The sequence below is a fragment of the Haliotis rufescens genome, unplaced genomic scaffold (assembly GCF_023055435.1).
Source record: "Haliotis rufescens isolate VD_foot unplaced genomic scaffold, xgHalRufe1.0.p SCAF_10, whole genome shotgun sequence".
In the NCBI taxonomy this organism is placed as follows: domain Eukaryota; kingdom Metazoa; phylum Mollusca; class Gastropoda; order Lepetellida; family Haliotidae; genus Haliotis; species Haliotis rufescens.
The window spans coordinates 43918350-43940037 of NW_025963780.1; the positions used below are offsets into that span (position 1 = coordinate 43918350).

The 21688-nt window shown below is 42.8% G+C and overlaps 1 protein-coding gene across 1 annotated transcript in view; it reads right to left on the reverse strand.

The window, feature by feature from the left end:
- Positions 1-20938, reverse strand: part of LOC124117878 (ubiquitin carboxyl-terminal hydrolase 40-like) — a 73608-nt gene extending 52670 nt beyond the window's left edge. Inside the window, exons 1-12 of the mRNA XM_048391159.1 lie at positions 20613-20938; positions 19444-19511; positions 16805-16918; positions 15069-15194; positions 14518-14556; positions 13436-13582; positions 10967-11053; positions 9854-9910; positions 8400-8528; positions 4228-4368; positions 1519-1587; positions 283-569 (exon numbers count right to left, since the gene is read on the reverse strand). Of these exons, the coding sequence (XP_048247116.1) occupies positions 283-569; positions 1519-1587; positions 4228-4368; positions 8400-8528; positions 9854-9910; positions 10967-11053; positions 13436-13582; positions 14518-14556; positions 15069-15194; positions 16805-16918; positions 19444-19511; positions 20613-20805 (1457 nt within the window). The 5' untranslated portion in view covers positions 20806-20938. The remainder of the gene's footprint in view (positions 1-282; positions 570-1518; positions 1588-4227; positions 4369-8399; positions 8529-9853; positions 9911-10966; positions 11054-13435; positions 13583-14517; positions 14557-15068; positions 15195-16804; positions 16919-19443; positions 19512-20612) is intronic.
- Positions 20939-21688: the final 750 nt, after the last annotated feature.

Genomic DNA, 21688 nt, shown 5'->3' on the forward strand with positions numbered 1-21688 from the left:
AATGGCCATGTCCTCCCTGGTATTTGATATGGGGCAGTTGGGTAGCCTTGTAGTAAAATTGTTTGCTTGTCACACCGAAGACCTGGGTCCAATTCCCATAATGGGTACAATGTGTTAAGCCCATTTCTGGTGTCCCCACCAGGATATTGCTGGAATATTACTAAAAGTGTCGTAAAACAATACTCACTCACTATTTGATATGGGAAACCAAACACCGAAATAGAATGCCAGTTTAGATTGCAGAAGAAATACAAAAGTACAGAATTAGGAAGTTGTTCCTACTTGTGAGGATTCCTGTTTTCCTTGTCCCCAGATAGGACACCGGTGGTGTCATGGCCGCCACTGACGTCTGCTACAGCAGGATCTGTCCCCGCTGCCTCCTCTGTGACTGAAGATGCACTACCAGTGTCTGTGACTGAAGACACACTACCAGTGTCTGGGAATAAAGACACACTACTTGAGTCTGTCCCTGTAGTCGGACTGTCTGTCGGTGGAGGCTCGCTGCCCGCCAACATCACCCATCTAGTGTCGGGGTTGTACACGATTTGGCCCTTACGCTTGCTCAGGTACTGAAATGAAAATAATCTCCGTACAGACAACTCAGAAAGATTTCCCAAGGCATCAATTAATCATAACTATCATCATACTTGTTCCTTAGAGAACCCAAACATTTAATGTCAGAAGTAGTGGTAGAGTTACCTCCCCTGATTCTAACAGGGGGTTTAATGTCGGGTCCAAGATTATTGCACTTATATAGCGACATGCATGCACGTGTGTGTGTGGCTGCTTGTACTAGTCTGGACAGGTGCCGATTAATAGTGCTAGCCGAGATACCATGCCGCAGTTTAACATGAATACCCCATTCAAACACTCTATACTGCCTCAGAGCTGACCTGTCCTTGTTTTAGCTCCTTAATGCCAAGGTAGACTGGGTAACAACAAGTACCATCTTTCAATGTATTTTGGTATGACACGGCTGGGGATTGAACCCCAGACCCTCTGCTCTCAGGGCAGACGCTCTACCATTAGACCACGGAGACAGTCCACCATAGAGAAATCATTGGTTTTCACTTAGTAAATATTGTCAAATGTCTCATCACATGGAACCAGTTTTGCAGTTTATCCACTGACTATGAGTGTTTGTTTGACAACCCCCCAGAATAACCAGGGAGGGATACACCCAGCCATGTTACAACACCAGCCAACATTGGCTGACATTTTCCCTGAAGTGATGTGGTCAGTCTGTACCACCACCAGGGAGGGATACACCCAGTCATGTTACAACACCAGCCAACATTGGCTGACATTTTCCCTGAAGTGATGTGGTCAGTCTGTACCACCACCACCAGGGAGGGATACACCCAGTCATGTTACAACACCAGCCAACATTGGCTGACATTTTCCCTGAAGTGATGTGGTCAGTCTGTACCACCACCAGGGAGGGATACACCCAGCCATGTTACAACACCAGCCAACATTGGCTGACAATTTCCCTGAAATGATGTGGTCAGTCTGTACCTTGGTGAGAGTCCCATTGTTCTTCTTGAAACGCTTGTTCCACGTGACGCCTGTCTGCTTGCTGATTTCCTGAAATCACAACAATCTTCACTCTGACCAGAGGGACATCCACAGACCAGGAAAACCTATTGCTTTACGTAAAACCACAATTTTCACACCGATAGTTGTGACCCACCAGGAGAAAAGGGACCTGATGGTTGCTAGGATACAATTGTGCTGTGACGCCATGAAGAAAGATGTTTGACATCAACTTACTTCAGTAATAAAAACTGCAATTATAACATAAACAGTTATAAGACTGAAATTGCAATCTCATTATAATCAGATCATAATTCTCGGTACTGCTACAGAGATCTGAGGACATCCCATTAGGGGTCACGTCAGAATGACCTTTCATCCAACCAATCAGAGCATCGCTTATAGGATCATGAAAGTGACAGTCGGAATGTGATTTATAATCATGCAACTTCAAAAACTTTAACATGGGGTATTCTGAACGATAGTTACGGGCTTAACGACCGGATCCATACAATCTAGACCATCTATAAGCCATTCCAGAATGTCTTTTGTTCAGGTTTCAAATTTTTAATCGAGAATTTGTCAAAATATGTTTCAAACCGTATTCGCCAATTTGAAATTAGTGCCGAAAAGGACGAGAAAAATGTCTTCTGATTGGCTAATGTCGACTTCTTGTCAGTCATTCCATTGGTCGGTCAAAGTTCTCGAACTTTCGTTCTGATGTGAGCCATAATGGGATGTCCTCAGGTCTTTGTTTGGTGGTAGCGAGAACAAAATCTGATTTTAGTGAGATTGCTGAAAATGGGACTTTGCAGCAAATGTTTGATGCCACATATTTCTGTAACAAATAGGAATTGAAACTAGTGAATTGTATTTTTGTGTTCCTAATATACTGTAGTTTTAAAACATAATGAAAAGTCAAAAATCACCCATGAGGTCCCTTATGTCATGGTTGGTCGCATTATTCATGAAGTGCCAAGGTTGAGTATATATGATGACGTATTGTTTATGTTAGTATGCAGATAAGCCTTGACATCATATGGCAACGTGATTCTGGCCCGGCAAAATGAGGGCATTATCAACCAGTGGCCAGCACCATTCCTGACAACTTGTGAGGCATTTTATGATAATTCTGACCATTTTATCTATAATGAACAATCATGTTGAATTTGTTAAAATTCCCCATAGCTTCCCCTTGTTACACATTGCATTAACTAACCTAGCATTACTACGTTACTGCTGATGCCGCCACTTCCTTCACTCACTAACTCGGGACGCTAAGGCAATGGTCTACACTCACTAACTTGAGCCACTACGGCAATGGTCTGCACTCACTAACTCGGGCCACTACGGCAATGGTCTGTACTCACTAACTCGGGCAATGGTCTGTACCAACTAACTCGGGCCGCTACGGCAATGGTCTGTACTCACTTACTCGGGCCACTAAGGCAATGGTCTGTACTCACTTACTCGGGCCACTAAGGCAATGGTCTGTACTCACTTACTCGGGCCACTAAGGCAATGGTCTGTACTCACTAACTCGGGCCACTACGGCAATGGTCTGTTCTCACTAACTCGGGCCACTACGGCAATGGTCTGTACTCACTAACTCGGGCCACTACGGCAATGGTCTGTACTCACTAACTCGGGCCGCTACGGCAATGGTCTGTACTCACTTACTCGGGCCACAAAGGCAATGGTCTGTACTCACTAACTCGGGCCACTACGGCAATGGTCTGTTCTCACTAACTCGGGCCACTACGGCAATGGTCTGTACTCACTAACTCGGGCCACTACGGCAATGGTCTGTACTCACTAACTCGGGCCACTACAGCAATGGTCTGTACTCACCTACTCGGGCCACTAAGGCAATGGTCTGTACTCACTAACTCGGGCCACTACGGCAATGGTCTGTACTCACTTACTCGGGCCACTAAGGCAATGGTCTGTACTCACTAACTCGGGCCACTACGGCAATGGTCTGTTCTCACTAACTCGGGCCACTACGGCAATGGTCTGTACTCACTAACTCGGGCCACTACGGCAATGGTCTGTACTCACTTACTCGGGCCACTACGGCAATGGTCTGTACTCACTTACTCGGGCCACAAAGGCAATGGTCTGTACTCACTAACTCGGGCCACTAAGGCAATGGTCTGTACTCACTAACTCGGGCCACTACGGCAATGGTCTGTACTCACTAACTCGGGCCACTACGACAATGGTCTGTACTCACTTACTCGGGCCACTACGGCAATGGTCTGTACTCTCTAACTCGGGCCACTACGGCAATGGTCTGTACTCACTAACTCGGGCCACTCCGGCAATGGTCTTCACTCACTAACTTGGGCCACTACGCCAATGGTCTGTACTCACTAACTCGGGCCACTACGGCAATGGTCTGTCCTCACTAACTCGGGCCACTACGGCAATGGTCTGTACTCTCTAACTCTGGGTTCTACGGCAATGGTCTGTACTCACTAACTCGGGCCACTACGGCAATGGTCTGCACTCACTAACTCTGGCCACTACGGCAATGGTCTTCACTCACTAACTCGGGCCACTACGGCAATGGTCTGTACTCACTAACTCGGGCCACTACGGCAATGGTCTGCACTCACTAACTCAGGCCACTACGGCAATGGTCTGTACTCACTAACTCGGGCCACTACGGCAATGGTCTGTACTCACAGATCCCAGTTGGTCCACTGGCATGGCCTGGTTAGGATGTTTCTGCAGGATAATCTCAATGAGCTCGGCAGGGGAGTTGGTTTTGATCAACTCTACAGCTCCTGTTTTGCGCTTGCTGACAATCTCCACATCCACCTTACCCTGGAACAGAGTCGAACAATGTGATCCGCTGCCCATAATCTCCACATCAGCAATATTCTGTATCAGAGTCGAACAATGTGATCAGTTGGACCATAATCTCCACATCAGCAATATTCTGGATCAGAGTCAAACAATGTGATCAGTTGCCCATATTCGCCACATCAGCAATATTCTGTATCAGAGTCAAACAATGTGATCAGTTGCCCATAATCTCCACATCAGTAATATTATGTATCAGAGTCAAACAATGTGATCAGTTGCCCATAATCTCCACATCAGCAATATTCTGTAACAGAGTCAAACAATGTGATCAGTTGGACCATAATCTCCACATCAGCAATATTCTGTATCAGAGTCAAACAATGTGATCAGCTGCCCATAATCTCCACATCAGCAATATTCTGTATCAGAGTCAAATAATGTGATCAGCTGCCCATAATCTCCACATCAGCAATATTCTGTATCAGAGTCGAACAATGTGATCAGTTGGACCATAATCTCCACATCAGCAATATTCTGTATCAGAGTCGAACAATGTGATCCGTTGGACCATAATCTCCACATCAGCAATATTCTGTATCAGAGTCAAACAATGTGATCAGTTGGACCATAATCTCCACATCAGCAATATTCTGTATCAGAGTCAAATAATGTGATCAGTTGGACCATAATCTCCACATCAGCAATATTCTGTATCAGAGTCGAACAATGTGATCAGTTGGACCATAATCTCCACATCAGCAATATTCTGTATCAGAGTCAAATAATGTGATCAGCTGCCCATAATCTCCACATCAGCAATATTCTGTATCAGAGTCGAACAATGTGATCAGTTGGACCATAATCTCCACATCAGCAATATTATGTAACAGAGTCAAACAATGTGATCAGTTGGACCATAATCTCCACATCAGCAATATTCTTTAACAGAGTCGAACAATGTGATCAGTTGGACCATAATCGCCACATCAGCAATATTCTGGATCAGAGTCGAACAATGTGATCCGTTGCCAATAATCTCCACATCAGCAATATTCTGTATCAGAGTCAAACAATGTGATCAGCTGCCCATAATCTCCACATCAGCAATATTCTGTATCAGAGTCAAACAATGTGATCAGTTGGACCATAATCTCCACATCAGCAATATTCTGGAACAGAGTCAAACAATGTGATCAGCTGCCCATAATCTCCACATCAGCAATATTCTGTATCAGAGTCAAACATTGTGATCCGTTGCCCATAATCTCCACATCAGCAATATTCTGTATCAGAGTCAAACAATGTGATCAGCTGCCCATAATCTCCACATCAGCAATATTCTGGAACAGAGTCAAACAATGTGATCAGCTGCCCATAATCTCCACATCAGCAATATTCTGTATCAGAGTCAAACAATGTGATCAGCTGCCCATAATCTCCACATCAGCAATATTCTGTATCAGAGTCAAACAATGTGATCCGTTGCCCATAATCTCCACATCAGCAATATTCTGTATCAGAGTCAAACAATGTGATCAGTTGGACCATAATCTCCACATCAGCAATATTCTGGAACAGAGTCAAACAATGTGATCAGTTGCCCATAATCTCCACATCAGCAATATTCTGTAACAGAGTCGAACAATGTGATCAGTTGGACCATATTCGCCACATCAGCAATATTCTGGATCAGAGTCAAACAATGTGATCAGTTGGACCATAATCTCCACATCAGCAATATTCTGGATCAGAGTCAAACAATGTGATCAGTTGGACCATAATCTCCATATCAGCAATATTCTGGAACAGAGTCGAACAATGTGATCAGTTGGACCATAATCTCCACATCAGCAATATTATGTAACAGAGTCAAACAATGTGATCAGTTGGACCATAATCTCCACATCAGCAATATTTTGTAACAGAGTCGAACAATGTGATCAGTTGGACCATATTCGCCACATCAGCAATATTCTGGATCAGAGTCAAACAATGTGATCAGTTGCCCATAATCTCCACATCAGCAATATTCTGTAACAGAGTCGAACAATGTGATCAGTTGGACCATATTCGCCACATCAGCAATATTCTGGATCAGAGTCAAACAATGTGATCAGTTGGACCATAATCTCCACATCAGCAATATTCTGGATCAGAGTCGAACAATGTGATCAGCTGCCCATAATCTCCACATCAGCAATATTCTGTATCAGAGTCAAACAATGTGATCCGTTGCCCATAATCTCCACATCAGCAATATTCTGTATCAGAGTCAAACAATGTGATCAGTTGGACCATAATCTCCACATCAGCAATATTCTGGAACAGAGTCAAACAATGTGATCAGTTGCCCATAATCTCCACATCAGCAATATTCTGTATCAGAGTCGAACAATGTGATCAGTTGGACCATAATCTCCACATCAGCAATATTCTGGAACAGAGTCAAACAATGTGATCAGCTGCCCATAATCTCCACATCAGCAATATTCTGGAACAGAGTCAAACAATGTGATCAGCTGCCCATAATCTCCACATCAGCAATATTCTGTATCAGAGTCAAACAATGTGATCAGTTGGACCATAATCTCCACATCAGCAATATTCTGGATCAGAGTCGAACAATGTGATCAGCTGCCCATAATCTCCACATCAGCAATATTCTGTATCAGAGTCAAACAATGTGATCCGTTGCCCATAATCTCCACATCAGCAATATTCTGTATCAGAGTCAAACAATGTGATCAGTTGGACCATAATCTCCACATCAGCAATATTCTGGAACAGAGTCAAACAATGTGATCAGTTGCCCATAATCTCCACATCAGCAATATTCTGTATCAGAGTCGAACAATGTGATCAGTTGGACCATAATCTCCATATCAGCAATATTCTGGAACAGAGTCAAACAATGTGATCAGTTGCCCATAATCTCCACATCAGCAATATTCTGGAACAGAGTCGAACAATGTGATCAGTTGCCCATAATCTCCACATCAGCAATATTCTGGATCAGAGTCAAACAATGTGATCAGTTGCCCATAATCTCCACATCAGCAATATTCTGTATCAGAGTCAAACAATGTGATCAGCTGCCCATAATCTCCACATCAGCAATATTTTGTAACAGAGTCGAACAATGTGATCAGTTGGACCATATTCGCCACATCAGCAATATTCTGGATCAGAGTCAAACAATGTGATCAGTTGCCCATAATCTCCACATCAGCAATATTCTGTAACAGAGTCGAACAATGTGATCAGTTGGACCATATTCGCCACATCAGCAATATTCTGGATCAGAGTCAAACAATGTTATCAGTTGCCCATAATCTCCACATCAGCAATATTCTGTAACAGAGTCAAACAATGTGATCAGTTGGACCATATTCGCCACATCAGCAATATTCTGGATCAGAGTCAAACAATGTTATCAGTTGCCCATAATCTCCACATCAGCAATATTCTGTAACAGAGTTAAACAATGTGATCAGTTGGACCATATTCGCCACATCAGCAATATTCTGTATCAGAGTCAAACAATGTTATCAGTTGCCCATAATCTCCACATCAGCAATATTCTGTAACAGAGTCAAACAATGTGATCAGTTGGACCATAATCGCCACATCAGCAATATTCTGGATCAGAGTCAAACAATGTGATCAGCTGCCCATAATCTCCACATCAGCAATATTCTGTAACAGAGTCGAACAATGTGATCCGTTGCCATTAATCTCCACATCAGCAATATCCTGGAACAGAGTCAAACAATGTGATCAGTTGCTGTGCCAGGCCCACCATGAACATAATGACCCTACATATAATCTGCATTCTCGTGTTTAGTATCAGTGTCTGGGCTCCTGTCTACCTAAACAAGGAGATGGGCGGTGGCTGATTTGTCATAGGCTGCGATTGGACGACAGTAAACAGCATTCACTGGTCTTCGGTAACATTGAAAACAAATTGCGGACTACTTGAAGTTTATTGGCTGGACCTGCAGTGCTTTGTTCCCCGATTGCTTCAGTGTCCATTGAGTGGTTGTACTTACAGGATGCACCCAGTGTCCCAGGTTGTCGATGTCTCGGATGTAGGCGTGGTAGTGGCCCCCATATGCTCCGCCTCGATGTATCACCACAGAAAACAACTCATACTGAAGATCATCATCAGATTCGGACGTCTGGACATAAAATTGGAAGAAGAAAACTTAAATGAACAAAGTTTTGATTCCAATTCTCTCACCCCTTTACATTATCTGTTTTCTTTGTTTAATGCCACACTCAGAAATATTCCAGCTTCATGATGGCACCCTGGAAGATCCCAAACAGTGAGCATGGAAACGCTCTGAGTATGATGATAAACTATCAAAGTCAAAGACATCTCGAAGTCTGACAACCAAATCGATTACCCCACCTCTTACTACCAGCATAGGGTCCGGGGGATCTGTTCTAACCAAGAATCCCCACAGTAACAAGTAAGTCCAAATTGTATTTGTCACCGGATATATTTAAAGTTATTTTCATATTCCACGAGTGATCTCTATTTCCCTTTACGTGCGCTTTATCTCCCACTCTTACTCCCGGTTGTCCTACCAGCAGTATCTCATGCACATTTAGTCTGGAAGGTAATTTAAGGTACCGACGTTTACTACAATATCTGAAAAACTATCGGACCTACTCCAGTCAAAGTTGGTATGAGATAATTAAACAGTCATACATAACTGGATATTACATTTAATATATGCACGGGAATCACGCACGTTGAGACGCCCAATGCTAACACCCTATTCGTGCGGGCATGATTCCGGTGCACCCTTTCGAGTTGAGTTGATTGGTTCAACTGTGTCATATGGCCCTGTGACGCAGGGGTAGCATAATGCAGATGGCTGTTTCAATTAATGCTCGTTCCACCCGTGACGAACAGGTCTGGTTGTTGATGAAATATAGTGATAGCTAAATAGACAGACTTTTTATTCATGCACCAATTGTCTTTAAATGTAATATCCAGTTATGTATGACTGTTTAATAATTTCATACCAACTTCGACTGGAGTAGGTCCGATAGTTTTTCAGATATTATAGTAAATGTTGGTACCTTAAATTATCTTCCAGACTATACCTGGGCTGTGACGTAGACACTTTCATTAATATTGATGCTTTTTATATCTTTTACAGAGAATAAAACGTTTTAAACCATCTTCACCGCCTCAGTCCACTTAATTACATCGTTAGCAACGACCCTGAACATATTGTAAAGTTATGTATCGATACAAAATGATACAATTATAGATACATCAGCAACATTCCAGCAGCAACATGGCGACCTGTAAACATTCCAGTCTGGACCAGACGAACCAGAGGCTGATATCTGAGCAATGATCAACGTCGCCACGTCGCCACGTCGCCACAATTACAAACATTCAACCAAGTCACCAACTCACAGCAGAGTGCTGGGGACCTTTTCTAACCTGAATCATCTCTGAGTGATAGTAACCATGGCAACGTACCTTCTCCACGTAGGGTTTCATGTTCAGCTCCATGGGGAAAGTGAACTTCCCTGTTTCCTGAAACACCACGCAAACCATCAGGCAAAGATAGTAGTTGACAAGATCTAAGAGAAACCCGGTACTCAAGGCAATATTTGAAGCTAATCACATAGGGTATTTATATTTTTCTTTTGGTACTCAATATCATTTTACCCCCTCTTCTGGGTAGTCTTACATAAAAAAAAATGACGCTTCCTTAAAATACTTCTGCCTAAAATGCTGTTTTAGGTGAGTTCTAAATTTGCATCAGTTTATCTGCTGCACCAAGTTTGTCTGAAAAAAATCTCCCCAGCGATACCTGCAACGAGTTACATCAAACGAGACATAGCATATTTGTGTATAATTCACTGCAATAGAGTTCTAGTATGTCACATGCCTGAATGTTTTGTTTGTTTGTTATTTAACTCAGCAATATTCCAGCTATATGACGGCAGTCTGTAAATAATCGTTTCTGGACCACACAATCCAGTGATTGACATCATGTGCATCGATCCACGCAATTGGGATACGATGACATAGTCTCCTTTTATGGCAAGCATGGGTGTCTGAAGACCAGTTCTACCCCGGATCTTCACGGGTCACCTAAAAAGAGCAGCTTCACTGAAGTCAACATTCTGATTGAATGACGAAATGTTAACAATCTGTGATGTCCATGAATCATCGTGAGCATGAAGACATGTTCCCAACAATGCAGCAGAGTGAGAAAGGATCACTTTATCTAAAGACATATCGAGATGTATATACATCTTTGCGTCATCTGATTAGTCAGCTTGAAAATCACTAACAGCCTTCAAAATTCATACTAGTCCATTATTCCGAGACTAGTCACTTACTCAACTGTCAAGACAAACAAAAATACAATGGTGTAGTATTTATAAACAAGAAGCAGGGTTATAATTCTGAACCAGTTCTCTATGCTTCAATTTTGCAACAAATTGGAACTGAATAAAACTGACAGAAAATGTAAACATAGTGAACATATTGTCCTGTTCAAGCAGGGCTAGCTTCAAACTCTGTGGACTAGTGACATCGGGTTTACAAGAAAATACTGGGGAATAAAAGGTTAACTCTCACTTTGTATCTCTGCATCTTCTGAAAGTCGTAGCTGAACCTCAGCAGGGAGATGGTCAGGACCTGAGGGAGGTTGCGAATCTTGGCACCCTGTAACAGACACCAAACATATATATCTGTATTCAAATTTCACATCAGTAGGACAGTGGGGTAGTCTTGTGGATCCAGTGCTTCCCGGTGACAATGAACAGTCAGGGACACGCACAGCACACCGTCCATTACAGATAGCAGGGCATGCCGTCTTATTGTAGATAAAATAGAGGACGGCATGCCATGTAGTTAAAAAGTGTACAGCATGTCGTACAATTTTTTCAGGGAGTGTTCATAGAATTTAATTCTAAATTTGTGTACAGTGAGTGAGTGAGTTGGGTTTAACGCCACTTTTAACAGTATTCCAGTAATATCACGGCGTGTCAGCTTAATGTGGGAGGAAAGCCCGAAGTGATGCAGGTCTCAGACGTTTAGCACTTTGGTGAAACCCATGAGCACGGGTATGGTGCAGACAAACCTAGAAACATGATCAGGGCGAACTGGGATTCGAACCCACAATCATAGGTTTCTGGCGAAATTTGTGTACAGCATGTTGAAGACTGTACAGTAAGTGTTCATAACGAGCACAGATTCATACAGTTTGCATATCGGTTTTTCGATTCATACCTCAAAAATACAGTCAATCCTTATATGAATGAACGAGCGTATGTAGCCTCTGTTAGTTTCAGCAAGTTGTGGAATCAAACTACATTAAACTATGGTTATAACGAACTCAGAGGGACCACTAATTTTAGCTTGTTATAACCGTAGTTCGTTATGAGTATTTCGACAGAATTTATCCACTTTAAAGGCTATAGCCTAATTGGTGTGACACTGTTGTTAATTGTGGGTGTTAATTGGGGTCAAGGTATCAGTACTTGATCCTGTTAATCACTTGTCTTCAATTGTTTATTGCCGTTTTGAAGAGCCGCGCATGGCCACTGATGGTTTGATAGACAGATTGATGACAAGTGAGCAGCTCAGAGATTAACTGTTGCTTATAAACACAAACATTGTCATTGACAGAGCACAAAGTGAGTTCACTATATCTGTTATTTCTTTATGAAATAAAATAATAGTGTGTTATATCAGTTATAAGCGTGTTCGTTATATCCATTAATTTTATATGATGAAATATACAGCCAATGGCTGGGACCGAAGAAATAGTGTGTAATATCCGTCAATTCGTTATAAGCATGTTTTCATTGTCGATTTTAATTATAAGCATTGATTGAATTTTTTTTTGTTCATTGAGGTATGAATTGAAAAATCGATGTGCAAACTGCATGAATCCACGTAGCAGATTCTTACAGATAAACATTGATAAACATTCTGTGTGTAGGAATATATACTGTGCCGTGACATGAATCAGGTGAATGTTTAATTTATGCACATAACTTGACACGCCTACAAAGTCAGCAGCCAATCAACGGAGAGTTTGATAAAAACAATGTTCATAGGACCTGTCAATCAAGGCAAGGGGTGAGAAGAACTGCAACAGTCAGACTGTAACGAACCGGAACAAATATGTTCCGGAGAAGGCGGCTGTTTCTAATGACATGGTCAGTTACCGCCAGATTCAAACATTAGTTCCCTGAGAATGGGAAAACACAGTTGGAAATGTTTGTCAGAAAGACATGAAAGTTGTGGAACCGAGGCGAGCGGGGAAAAACAGGCGAGCGAGTCTGAAAGATTGCTGTGTTATTCCTTCTCTGCCTTCGTTCTCAAAGAGTTGTTTGGATGATGAATATGCATGAATGTCGCTAAATGTCCTGTGCATGACGATACACGTGAGTAGAAGGGGAATTCCCTCAACTGTAATATTGTGATTCCCTGACATTCCATAGTAATAAAAGTAGTCTGCTTTGGTGGGCGTGGCTTAATTTTTTACATTCATTGGGAAACGAATGCAATAACACGTGACCAATTCAGCTAATCACACTGCAGGAATTTCAATGAAGACAACCAAAATTTCATTTTTCTACATTTAAGAATGTCTGCGGGAGTGTATTTGTGTTCACCGTGTAACGGTAAATGTTGTGTATCAGGAGTCCTTTAATGACATATTTTAAGTTAACGATCTACAATACAAAGCAATGCACAGATGTCAGATCGTAAAAGACACAGATTTATATATCAAAATAAACAGATAATTTTGTGACATCAAAAAGTAATGAGAATACGAGGCATAAACTTTGAAGTCACTGCATTGTAACATCCTTGTGAGACGTCGCAGCATTCAAGAAAAAACAGGAAAACAAGTACAATCTTTTAGTATGACACATCTGGGGATCGAACCAACGACTTTCCCCTCGCCGGGCAGACGCTCTATCCACTAGACCAAGGAGGCGGCCCCACCAGCTATGACTCTCCATGTCCAGGGTTAGAGACCTAGGTGTGTTCAGCCACAACATGTTACAAAGTGAAACGTACGCTACCAACCTTTTTAGCATCAACTAGTTTCTGGCATCGGTCACAGCGGTACTGGTTCTTGCCGTCCATGACCTCCATGTTGCAGTAGGAGCAGTCGAGTGCTGTCTCCAGGCTGTCCATGCCACTCACAGACAGCGTCAGATCCAGGAAGTCCTCCTGAAGCACCACACAAGTTTGTTTTTTTTAATTGTTTTTATTCATTCCAGAGGGTACATAGTCATCGTATCATAAGAGGGATCAAATTACATGTTAATTACAATGAGAGAAATGTACATGAAGTGATATGACAGTAGGTTCACCTTTCCTACTTTGTAATAATTGTAAGAGATATAGATTAAGGAAGCTAATCCGTCTGCGTTATGGTTTTCTCCATTAAACTCCATTTTTTAGGGAAAGAACTAATTGTTCCGTTTCTTTTTGCAAGGAACAATTCGACATGGTAAATATCTTTCAGTATGTTTCTGTATGACTTAAAATATGGTTTTACTCCTTTAATATGTGTTACGTAAATGTGTCTTTTTGCCAATACCAATAAGTGATTTAATAAGATGTTGTTTGTATCTCAAAAAAAGATATCTTGAGCACCACACAAGTTATCAGCTGGGTTCTTATCAAGGAATTGTTACTTGTTTGTTTAACGCTGCACACACAATATTCCAGTTATATAATATACCTTGACCAATTTTGTAAATTTTTATTTTACACCAAGCATAATCTCTTCTGCAAGTATGCCTTGCATCTTGGGTAGTGTTTATGAGTTGTTTTACACCAGTCTCCAAAACCAAGCAGAACCCTCATAAAACTGTAAGTCCCTTTGGGCAAATGATTCAAAAAGAAAAATAAACAAATCCATGACATAATTGGTCTGTTCATGTTGTTTTGTCATTGCACTAAGGTTGTTTACTTAACGGGGAATAAAAAGTGCCTCATTCCCACTAAGGTCAAGCCAATTTTAGATTTGAGAAGCCGTTTATTTTATAAATGTCAAGTGATCATGTACGACACTGTGAAGGTGCTGCTGAGATAGGTGCCATATTGGGGCAAGTATTTAGTTCTGTGGAGTTTGTATTGTCGCCCCAGTGAGTACTCACCCTCCTCTCACTGATCTTCCCACACTCCTGGCAGATGATCTGTGGACAAAATACTTATTGACAAACAAAAAAATGTCAAACATATCAGAATAAGGTTCACTAACTTATCATTTCTCATACCTTACAGCAATATTTCTGTCACAACATGTACAAGACTGATAATATCTGCAAGGAAACATTTACTGGATTGATGAAGTTTCCATGACAACACGTACCTAATTGGTGAAGTTTCTATGACAACATGTTCCTGATTCATGGTCTTCATATGGAAACCTGATTACCTGATTTATTGTTTTCATGCCAACTGATTATCAATGTTACCATGACAACATGTACCTGATTGATGATGTAACCATGACAACATGTACCTGATTGTCGATGTTACCATGTCCTGAACCTGACAGACAATGTTACCATGACAACATGTACCTGATTGATGATGTTATCATGACATGTACCTGATTGACAATGCTACCATGACATGTACCTGATTGACGATGTTTCCATGACAACTAGTACCTGATAGACAATGTTACCATGACAACATGTACCTGATTGACGATGTTTCCATGGTAAAGCCTCTGTATGAGACTCTGCCCGGACGTCCCCACCAGGGAGTCTTCAATGGCGCTGAACAGGATCCTGTTGAGCTCCTGCACGTCATGCTGCTGGAATTGCTGCAAGGAATTCATGAGTGAGTGAGTGAGTGAGTGAGTGAGTGTGTGAGTGAGTGAGTGAGTGAGTGAGTGAGTGAGTGAGTGAGTGAGTGAGTGAGTTGGGTTGGGTTGAGCTCAGCTTTAAAAATGATACAGGTCTTAGGTTTGTTTTGTTTGTTTGTTTAACGCTGCACTCAGCAATATTTTGTAACTGTATGATGCCTTTCTGTAAATATTCAAGTCTGGACCAGACAATCCAGTGATTGACATAATGAGCATCGATCCACGCAATAGGGATATTATGACATGTATCAACCAAGACACTGAACCTGACCTCCAGTATCATTAATCATCTCATAGACAAGCAGTGGTTGCTGAAGACCAATTCTAAAACGGATCTTCACAGGGCGAGGTCTTAGATGTTTAACTCTTGGTCAAAACCCACAAACAAGGGTCTGGTACAGGCAAACCAAACACAATAATCAGGGTAAATGTTGGCTTCGAACCTACAATCATAGGCTTCTGGTCCTTCATAAAACTTTGGCATACTGAAGGGAAGCTACTCTGCGCAGCAAATTGTGCCTTAGACGACCGGGACAAGAATGCTCCCAACGGCATATTTAATATTCTAAAAGCTTTAGGAAGAAAAGAATACCAACAATGTTAACAATCAAGGATGAAAGGTCGGCCGTGGACACACTCTGCCTTGTAGCAACATACCTTGTTGTTAGTCCAGCCGACGGACTCCGTGAGATCGGCTGTGGACACACGCTGCCTTGTAGCAACCTACCTCGTTGTTAGTCCAGCCGAAGGACTCCGTGAGGTCGGCCGTGGACACACTCTGCCGTGTAGCAACCTACCTCGTTGTTAGTCCAGCCGACGGACTCCGTGAGATCGGCTGTGGACACACGCTGCCTTGTAGCAACCTACCTCGTTGTTAGTCCAGCCGAAGGACTCTGTGAGGTCGGCCGTGGACACACTCTGCTGTGTAGCAACCTACCTCGTTGTTAGTCCAGCCGAAAGGACTCCGTGAGGTCGTCCGTGGACACACTCTGCTGTGTAGCAACCTACCTCGTTGTTAGTCCAGCCGAAGGACTCTGTGAGGTCGGCCGTGGACACACTCTGCCGTGGAGCAACCTACCTCGTTGTTAGTCCAGCCGAAGGACTCCGTGAGGTCGGCCGTGGACACACTCTGCCGTGGAGCAACCTACCTCGTTGTTAGTCCAGCCGAAGGACTCCGTGAGGTCGGCCGTGGACACACTCTGCCTTGTAGCAACCTACCTCGTTGTTAGTCCAGCCGAAGGACTCTGTGAGGTCGGCCGTGGACACACTCTGCCGTGTAGCAACCTACCTCGTTGTTAGTCCATCCGAAGGACTCCGTGAGGTCGGCCGTGGACACACTCTGCCGTGTAGCAACATACCTCGTTGTTAGTCCATCCGAAGGACTCCGTGAGGTCGGCCGTGGACACACTCTGCCTTGTAGCAACCTACCTCGTTGTTAGTCCACCCGAAGGACTCCGTGAGGTCGGCCGTGGACACACTCTGCCCTGTAGCAACCTACCTCGTTGTTAGTCCATCCGAAGGACTCCGTGAGGTCGGCCGTGGACACACTCTGCCTTGTAGCAACCTACCTCGTTGTTAGTCCATCCGAAGGACTCCGTGAGGTCGGCCGTGGACACACTCTGCTGGTCAAGGAGCAGCAGACGGGCAAACAGGCGTTGAAGCTGCAGCGGAATCACTCGAACCTGAGGGTAAGAAACACAACTGTCACAGCCATTTTCTAAACTAGGAATCATTGGACAATTAACTTATAAGTCTTAGTTTCAACAGTATATAATAGGTGTCAACAACCCCTGAGAAAGCAGTCCGAGACATCCACTGGCCATCTTCCCAAGGCAAGGGAGTTGGTTGGTTGGTTTGTTGTTTAACACCGCACTCAGCAATATTCCCGCTATATGACGGAGGTCTGTAAATAATCGAGTCTGGACCAGACAATCTAGTGATTGACATCATGAGCATCGATCCACGCAATTGGGAAACGATGACATGCATCAACCAAGTCAGCGATCCTGACCACCCGATCCCATTAGTCGCCTCTTACGACAAGCGTAGTTGCTTTTTAGACTGAGTTAACTGACTGTTTCCACCCTTGCCGAACTAGGCTGGGATTTCCAGGCTTGATCATAGCGCCACCAGTCTTACCTCGCAAAGTGCATCAAGTCACTTGAGCACTTTGATAAAAAACATAAGATTTGCAAAATATCTGTCCACCAAAATCTGCACATTGAAATCCATGTTGTTTTTAACTGGATGACCAGTTCGGCACGTATGCATAGACTATGCATAGACTCGTTATTCCAGCCAAAATGTAATCCCGGAATAGTTTTCTATGTACAACAAATATCTAAAATTTGGCTATAACAAAAATGGTAGGGTCCCCAGAAGTTGAATTCCAACACAGTACGCATGTAAGTATTCAACCCGGGCCTTCAACATCATGATTGAGTGCTTCAGCCAATCAGATTCACATACTCTCATCCCATCACCATCCTCTATCATTACCATGGTTACAGGAGACGTACAGGGCCTGAATCTCAATACAGAACAACACAGGCAGCCATTCAGGAGTGAGTGAGTGAGTGAGTGAGTGAGTGAGTGAGTGAGTGAGTGAGTGAGTGAGTGAGTGAGTGAGTGAGTGAGTGAGTGAGTGAGTGTGTGAGTGAGTGAGTGAGTGTGTGAGTGAGTGAGTGAGTGAGTGAGTGTTGTTCACTGCCCAGTCAGCAATATCCCAACGAAATCACATCAACCTGTAAATTCTGGACCAATCCCATCACCATCCTCTCCCATTACCATGGTTACAGGAGACTCTATTCTGGACCAAGCAAACCTGTGACCAGGGAAGGACCAATGATCAACACCATCACGGTATGGTGCCCCACAATCGACTAAGTCACAGATCCGGACATACAGAGCCCAAGGTTAGCGCTTACGACAAGCAACAAATACTGGACAGCTATTCTGACCAATCATCCCGAAGTAAGGGAGTTAACTGACTGTAAAGTCCAGTTTCCACCCTTGCCGAACTAGGCTGGAATTTCTGGGATTGACCGTTGTGCCACCAGTGGTTATGATGAATTAGTTCCCTTTTATGTCTCTACTATTGACCAATCAGATTCCATCTCTCATAACACTTGCATTTGCTTCAAACAAACTGACGGTGCCCAGTCAAGACGATTTGAGGCATAATCAAAATCTATATTGTGATAAAATGAGTCTTACTTCGTGAAGTGCAGCAAATCATTTGACAACCTTGACTAAAAATATGAAAAGATTTGGAAAATGGCTGTTGACGCCAAGGTCAAATCCTGCAATCCTGCAATCGACCAAATTCTGTACAGCAGTTTACAAACCGGATGTCACTTCATTACGCGATTTTTTAATAGACTATGACTCATTAGTCCACCCAAAACATAACTCCATAATTGAGACTAGTTTGGCAAGTGTGGAAACTGGACTTTTCTAGTCGGCAAACTCCCTTGCCTCAGGAAGACGATTCTGAACAGGAATTTCCACAGGGTTTTTAGGATTGTGATGCTCTACTAAAGCAAAGTAAGAACAACCTACTTATGAAATAATTGATAGTGTTACTGATACAATAAAACAATCTGTTAAACATGGCGTCATGACAAATCTGGGATCAGCAAGCAGGACTTCTAGCACTTTGGCTCTAAATACTATTGCCTAAATATCATTGATGACCGATGCTTTGCAAAGGCCGATCCAACGCTTTGGCACAACATGCCCGTCAACATCAAAAGTGCCAAAGATATCAAACAAACTAAGGGAGTGTTAAAAACCTATTTGTTCCAAACCACCTACAACACTCATTGAACTCTCACTTTGGCCACCAGACTCATGCAAAAGCGCCTTTGAGCAGATCCAATCTGGAAATTGGTGCTAAATAAATTTATATATATTTAATTTTTGTTATTGCTTAAGTTTCCAAAAAGTATAGAGAATTCCCCATGAGTACTTATACCTTATGTAAACAAACACCACCGGAAATCATTTGGCACTATATGTTAAATGGGGAGTTTCACTCAGGCACTGCTTAGATTTTTGAAATTACTTTAGTTAAATGAAATATGTTTTAAACTTTGATTACTTCAAGAATAACATTACACGATATGAGATTAATACCCTTGCATGTTTCCATTCCCTTGGATAATATTCTCCATAGGTGAGAATAAACAGGCAAAGTGACTGTTACCTTGGCGCCAGGTTTATCCTTGTCCTCCAAACATCCAAGATCTGTTTCTCTCAGTTGAAACAGGGATTCTGGAAACAGAATTACAAATTATATACTTTGAAGATGAAAGCACTGAAGTTTTGTTTATATTCTTGAGACAGAGTGCGCACATGCAAAATATCTGGCTCCACCGCATATAAAAGAGAGTGAGTTGGGTTGAAAAGTATTTCAGTCATATCAAGGCATGTCATCCGAGCTAATGTGGGAAGAAAGCATAAACTAATGCAGCCCACATGTTTACAACTCACAAAACCTTAAAAGTGAATTATGTTGTGTTGACATCTTATCAATGATCCTATTTTAGGCAAATCTCAGAATCCAACCTTGACTAGCTGATCCTGGCATGACTAGGGCACACAACTCTGTGTAGCAAATTACATTGCCATATACCACTACGATATACCACACTCTTGCATTTGTCACAGGAAAACCAAGCTTATTACTGAAGCAGTTGCATACATATATTGATATAGACACTAGGGCAGGGACAAGTCCAAATTTACCACCCAGGTACCCACCCCCCTATTACCAAACCCTATGGGGAACCCGCTGTAGATATCAAGACATATCTAGAAAATGACCGATTGGGAAACGTTTGACTGTACTCATGTCAAAATGTAATTAGATACATGTATAAAATGATCTCGTCATGCATACACTGAAGTTGACTGAAGTGTTTTCTTTATGCAAACATATAAAGTCATAGAGAATGGGTGCATAGTCAGAAAGAAATGCAAACATTAGGACATTAGTCCTTGATCATCTTTGCCATTAAACAATATATCACGTGACTAACCAGTAACCACAGGTTGCGGGAGTCCTGTGGGAACCCGGGTCCTACATAGTACCCACCCGACCTGAGTACCCATCCCAGCCCTAATAGACACTGAATCTGGACATGTGCTTGTGTCAAAATGCAAACATATGCTTAAGCTACGTTTGTCACTGAACCTTCATGACCTGCTTATAAATCGCCCATTTGCTGGTATAAATATTACCACAGTCTCATCACAGTTAATGTGGTAATATGGCGATGCCAATCACACATATCTTGTAGATCTTTTCCCAAGCTTAACTGAAAAAAAAATTGTAATCTTTAATAAAACTTCATATTACTTAGAATGATATACCTCTGAATTCTGGTGTTAAAAGTAGAGTTTGTAGCAGCGAGTTCAGATAGCATGTCGCGCCCTGATTGGCGATCCCGGCGAGGTTACATTGAGATCGGGGTGTTCTGGGTGCCCCGCCTTTCTCAGAACTGAAAGGAGTTGTCTCAAGACTTTCAAAGGCACCCTTCTCTTCTTCAAATAAGTTTCCTAACATGTTGATAGAACTCCTTTCCGACTGAATAAGTACGAATTATCTTCATCCGCAGGTCTTTGCTTAACTGTCATCACAACACAACCAATTTCTGATGGACTAGACTGTGTTGACTACATGTGTTGCAAGTGTCAGCCATTATACCGGAAGTAAACAATACTGATACGAAGGTCAAGGTTGGAGTGGACAGCGCGCGAATTATGAAATAGAAGTTAAATAACACGTTGTCACATTTAAAGTTGGGTGAAATGGGGTAAACATCGCGTTCGCGATTTTTGCACTTATACAGCGACGGCACTGTAATGCCATGCTGCAGTTTAACATGGATACCACACTGGATACCACACTTAAATACAGTATATACCGACTCCGAGTCGTGGTGTCGTTGCTGAAATACGGCTTGTGGGTCATGGTGTTGCTGAAATACGGCTTGCGAGTCGTGGTGTCGTTGCTGAAATACGGCTTGTGGGTCGTGATGTTGCTTACATACGGCTTGCGAGTCGTGGTGTGTTGCTGAAATACGGCTTGCGAGTCGTGGTGTCGTTGCTGAAATACGGCTTGCGAGTCGTGGTGTCGTTGCTGAAATACGGCTTGCGAGTCGTGGTGTGTTGCTGAAATACGGCTTGCGATGAGTCGTTGTTTGTGAAGATCCGGGGAGAGTATAGGTGAGTGAGTGAGTATGGTTTTACGCCGCTTTTAGCAATATTCCAGCAATATCACGGCGGGGGACACCAGAAATGGGCTTCACACATTGTACCCATGTCGGGAATCGAACCCGGGTCTTCGGCGTGACGAGCGAACGCTTTAACCACCAGGCTACCCGACCGCCCCGTAGAGTATAGGTCCTCAGCAACCCATGTCTGTCGTGAGAAGCGACTATGCGTGT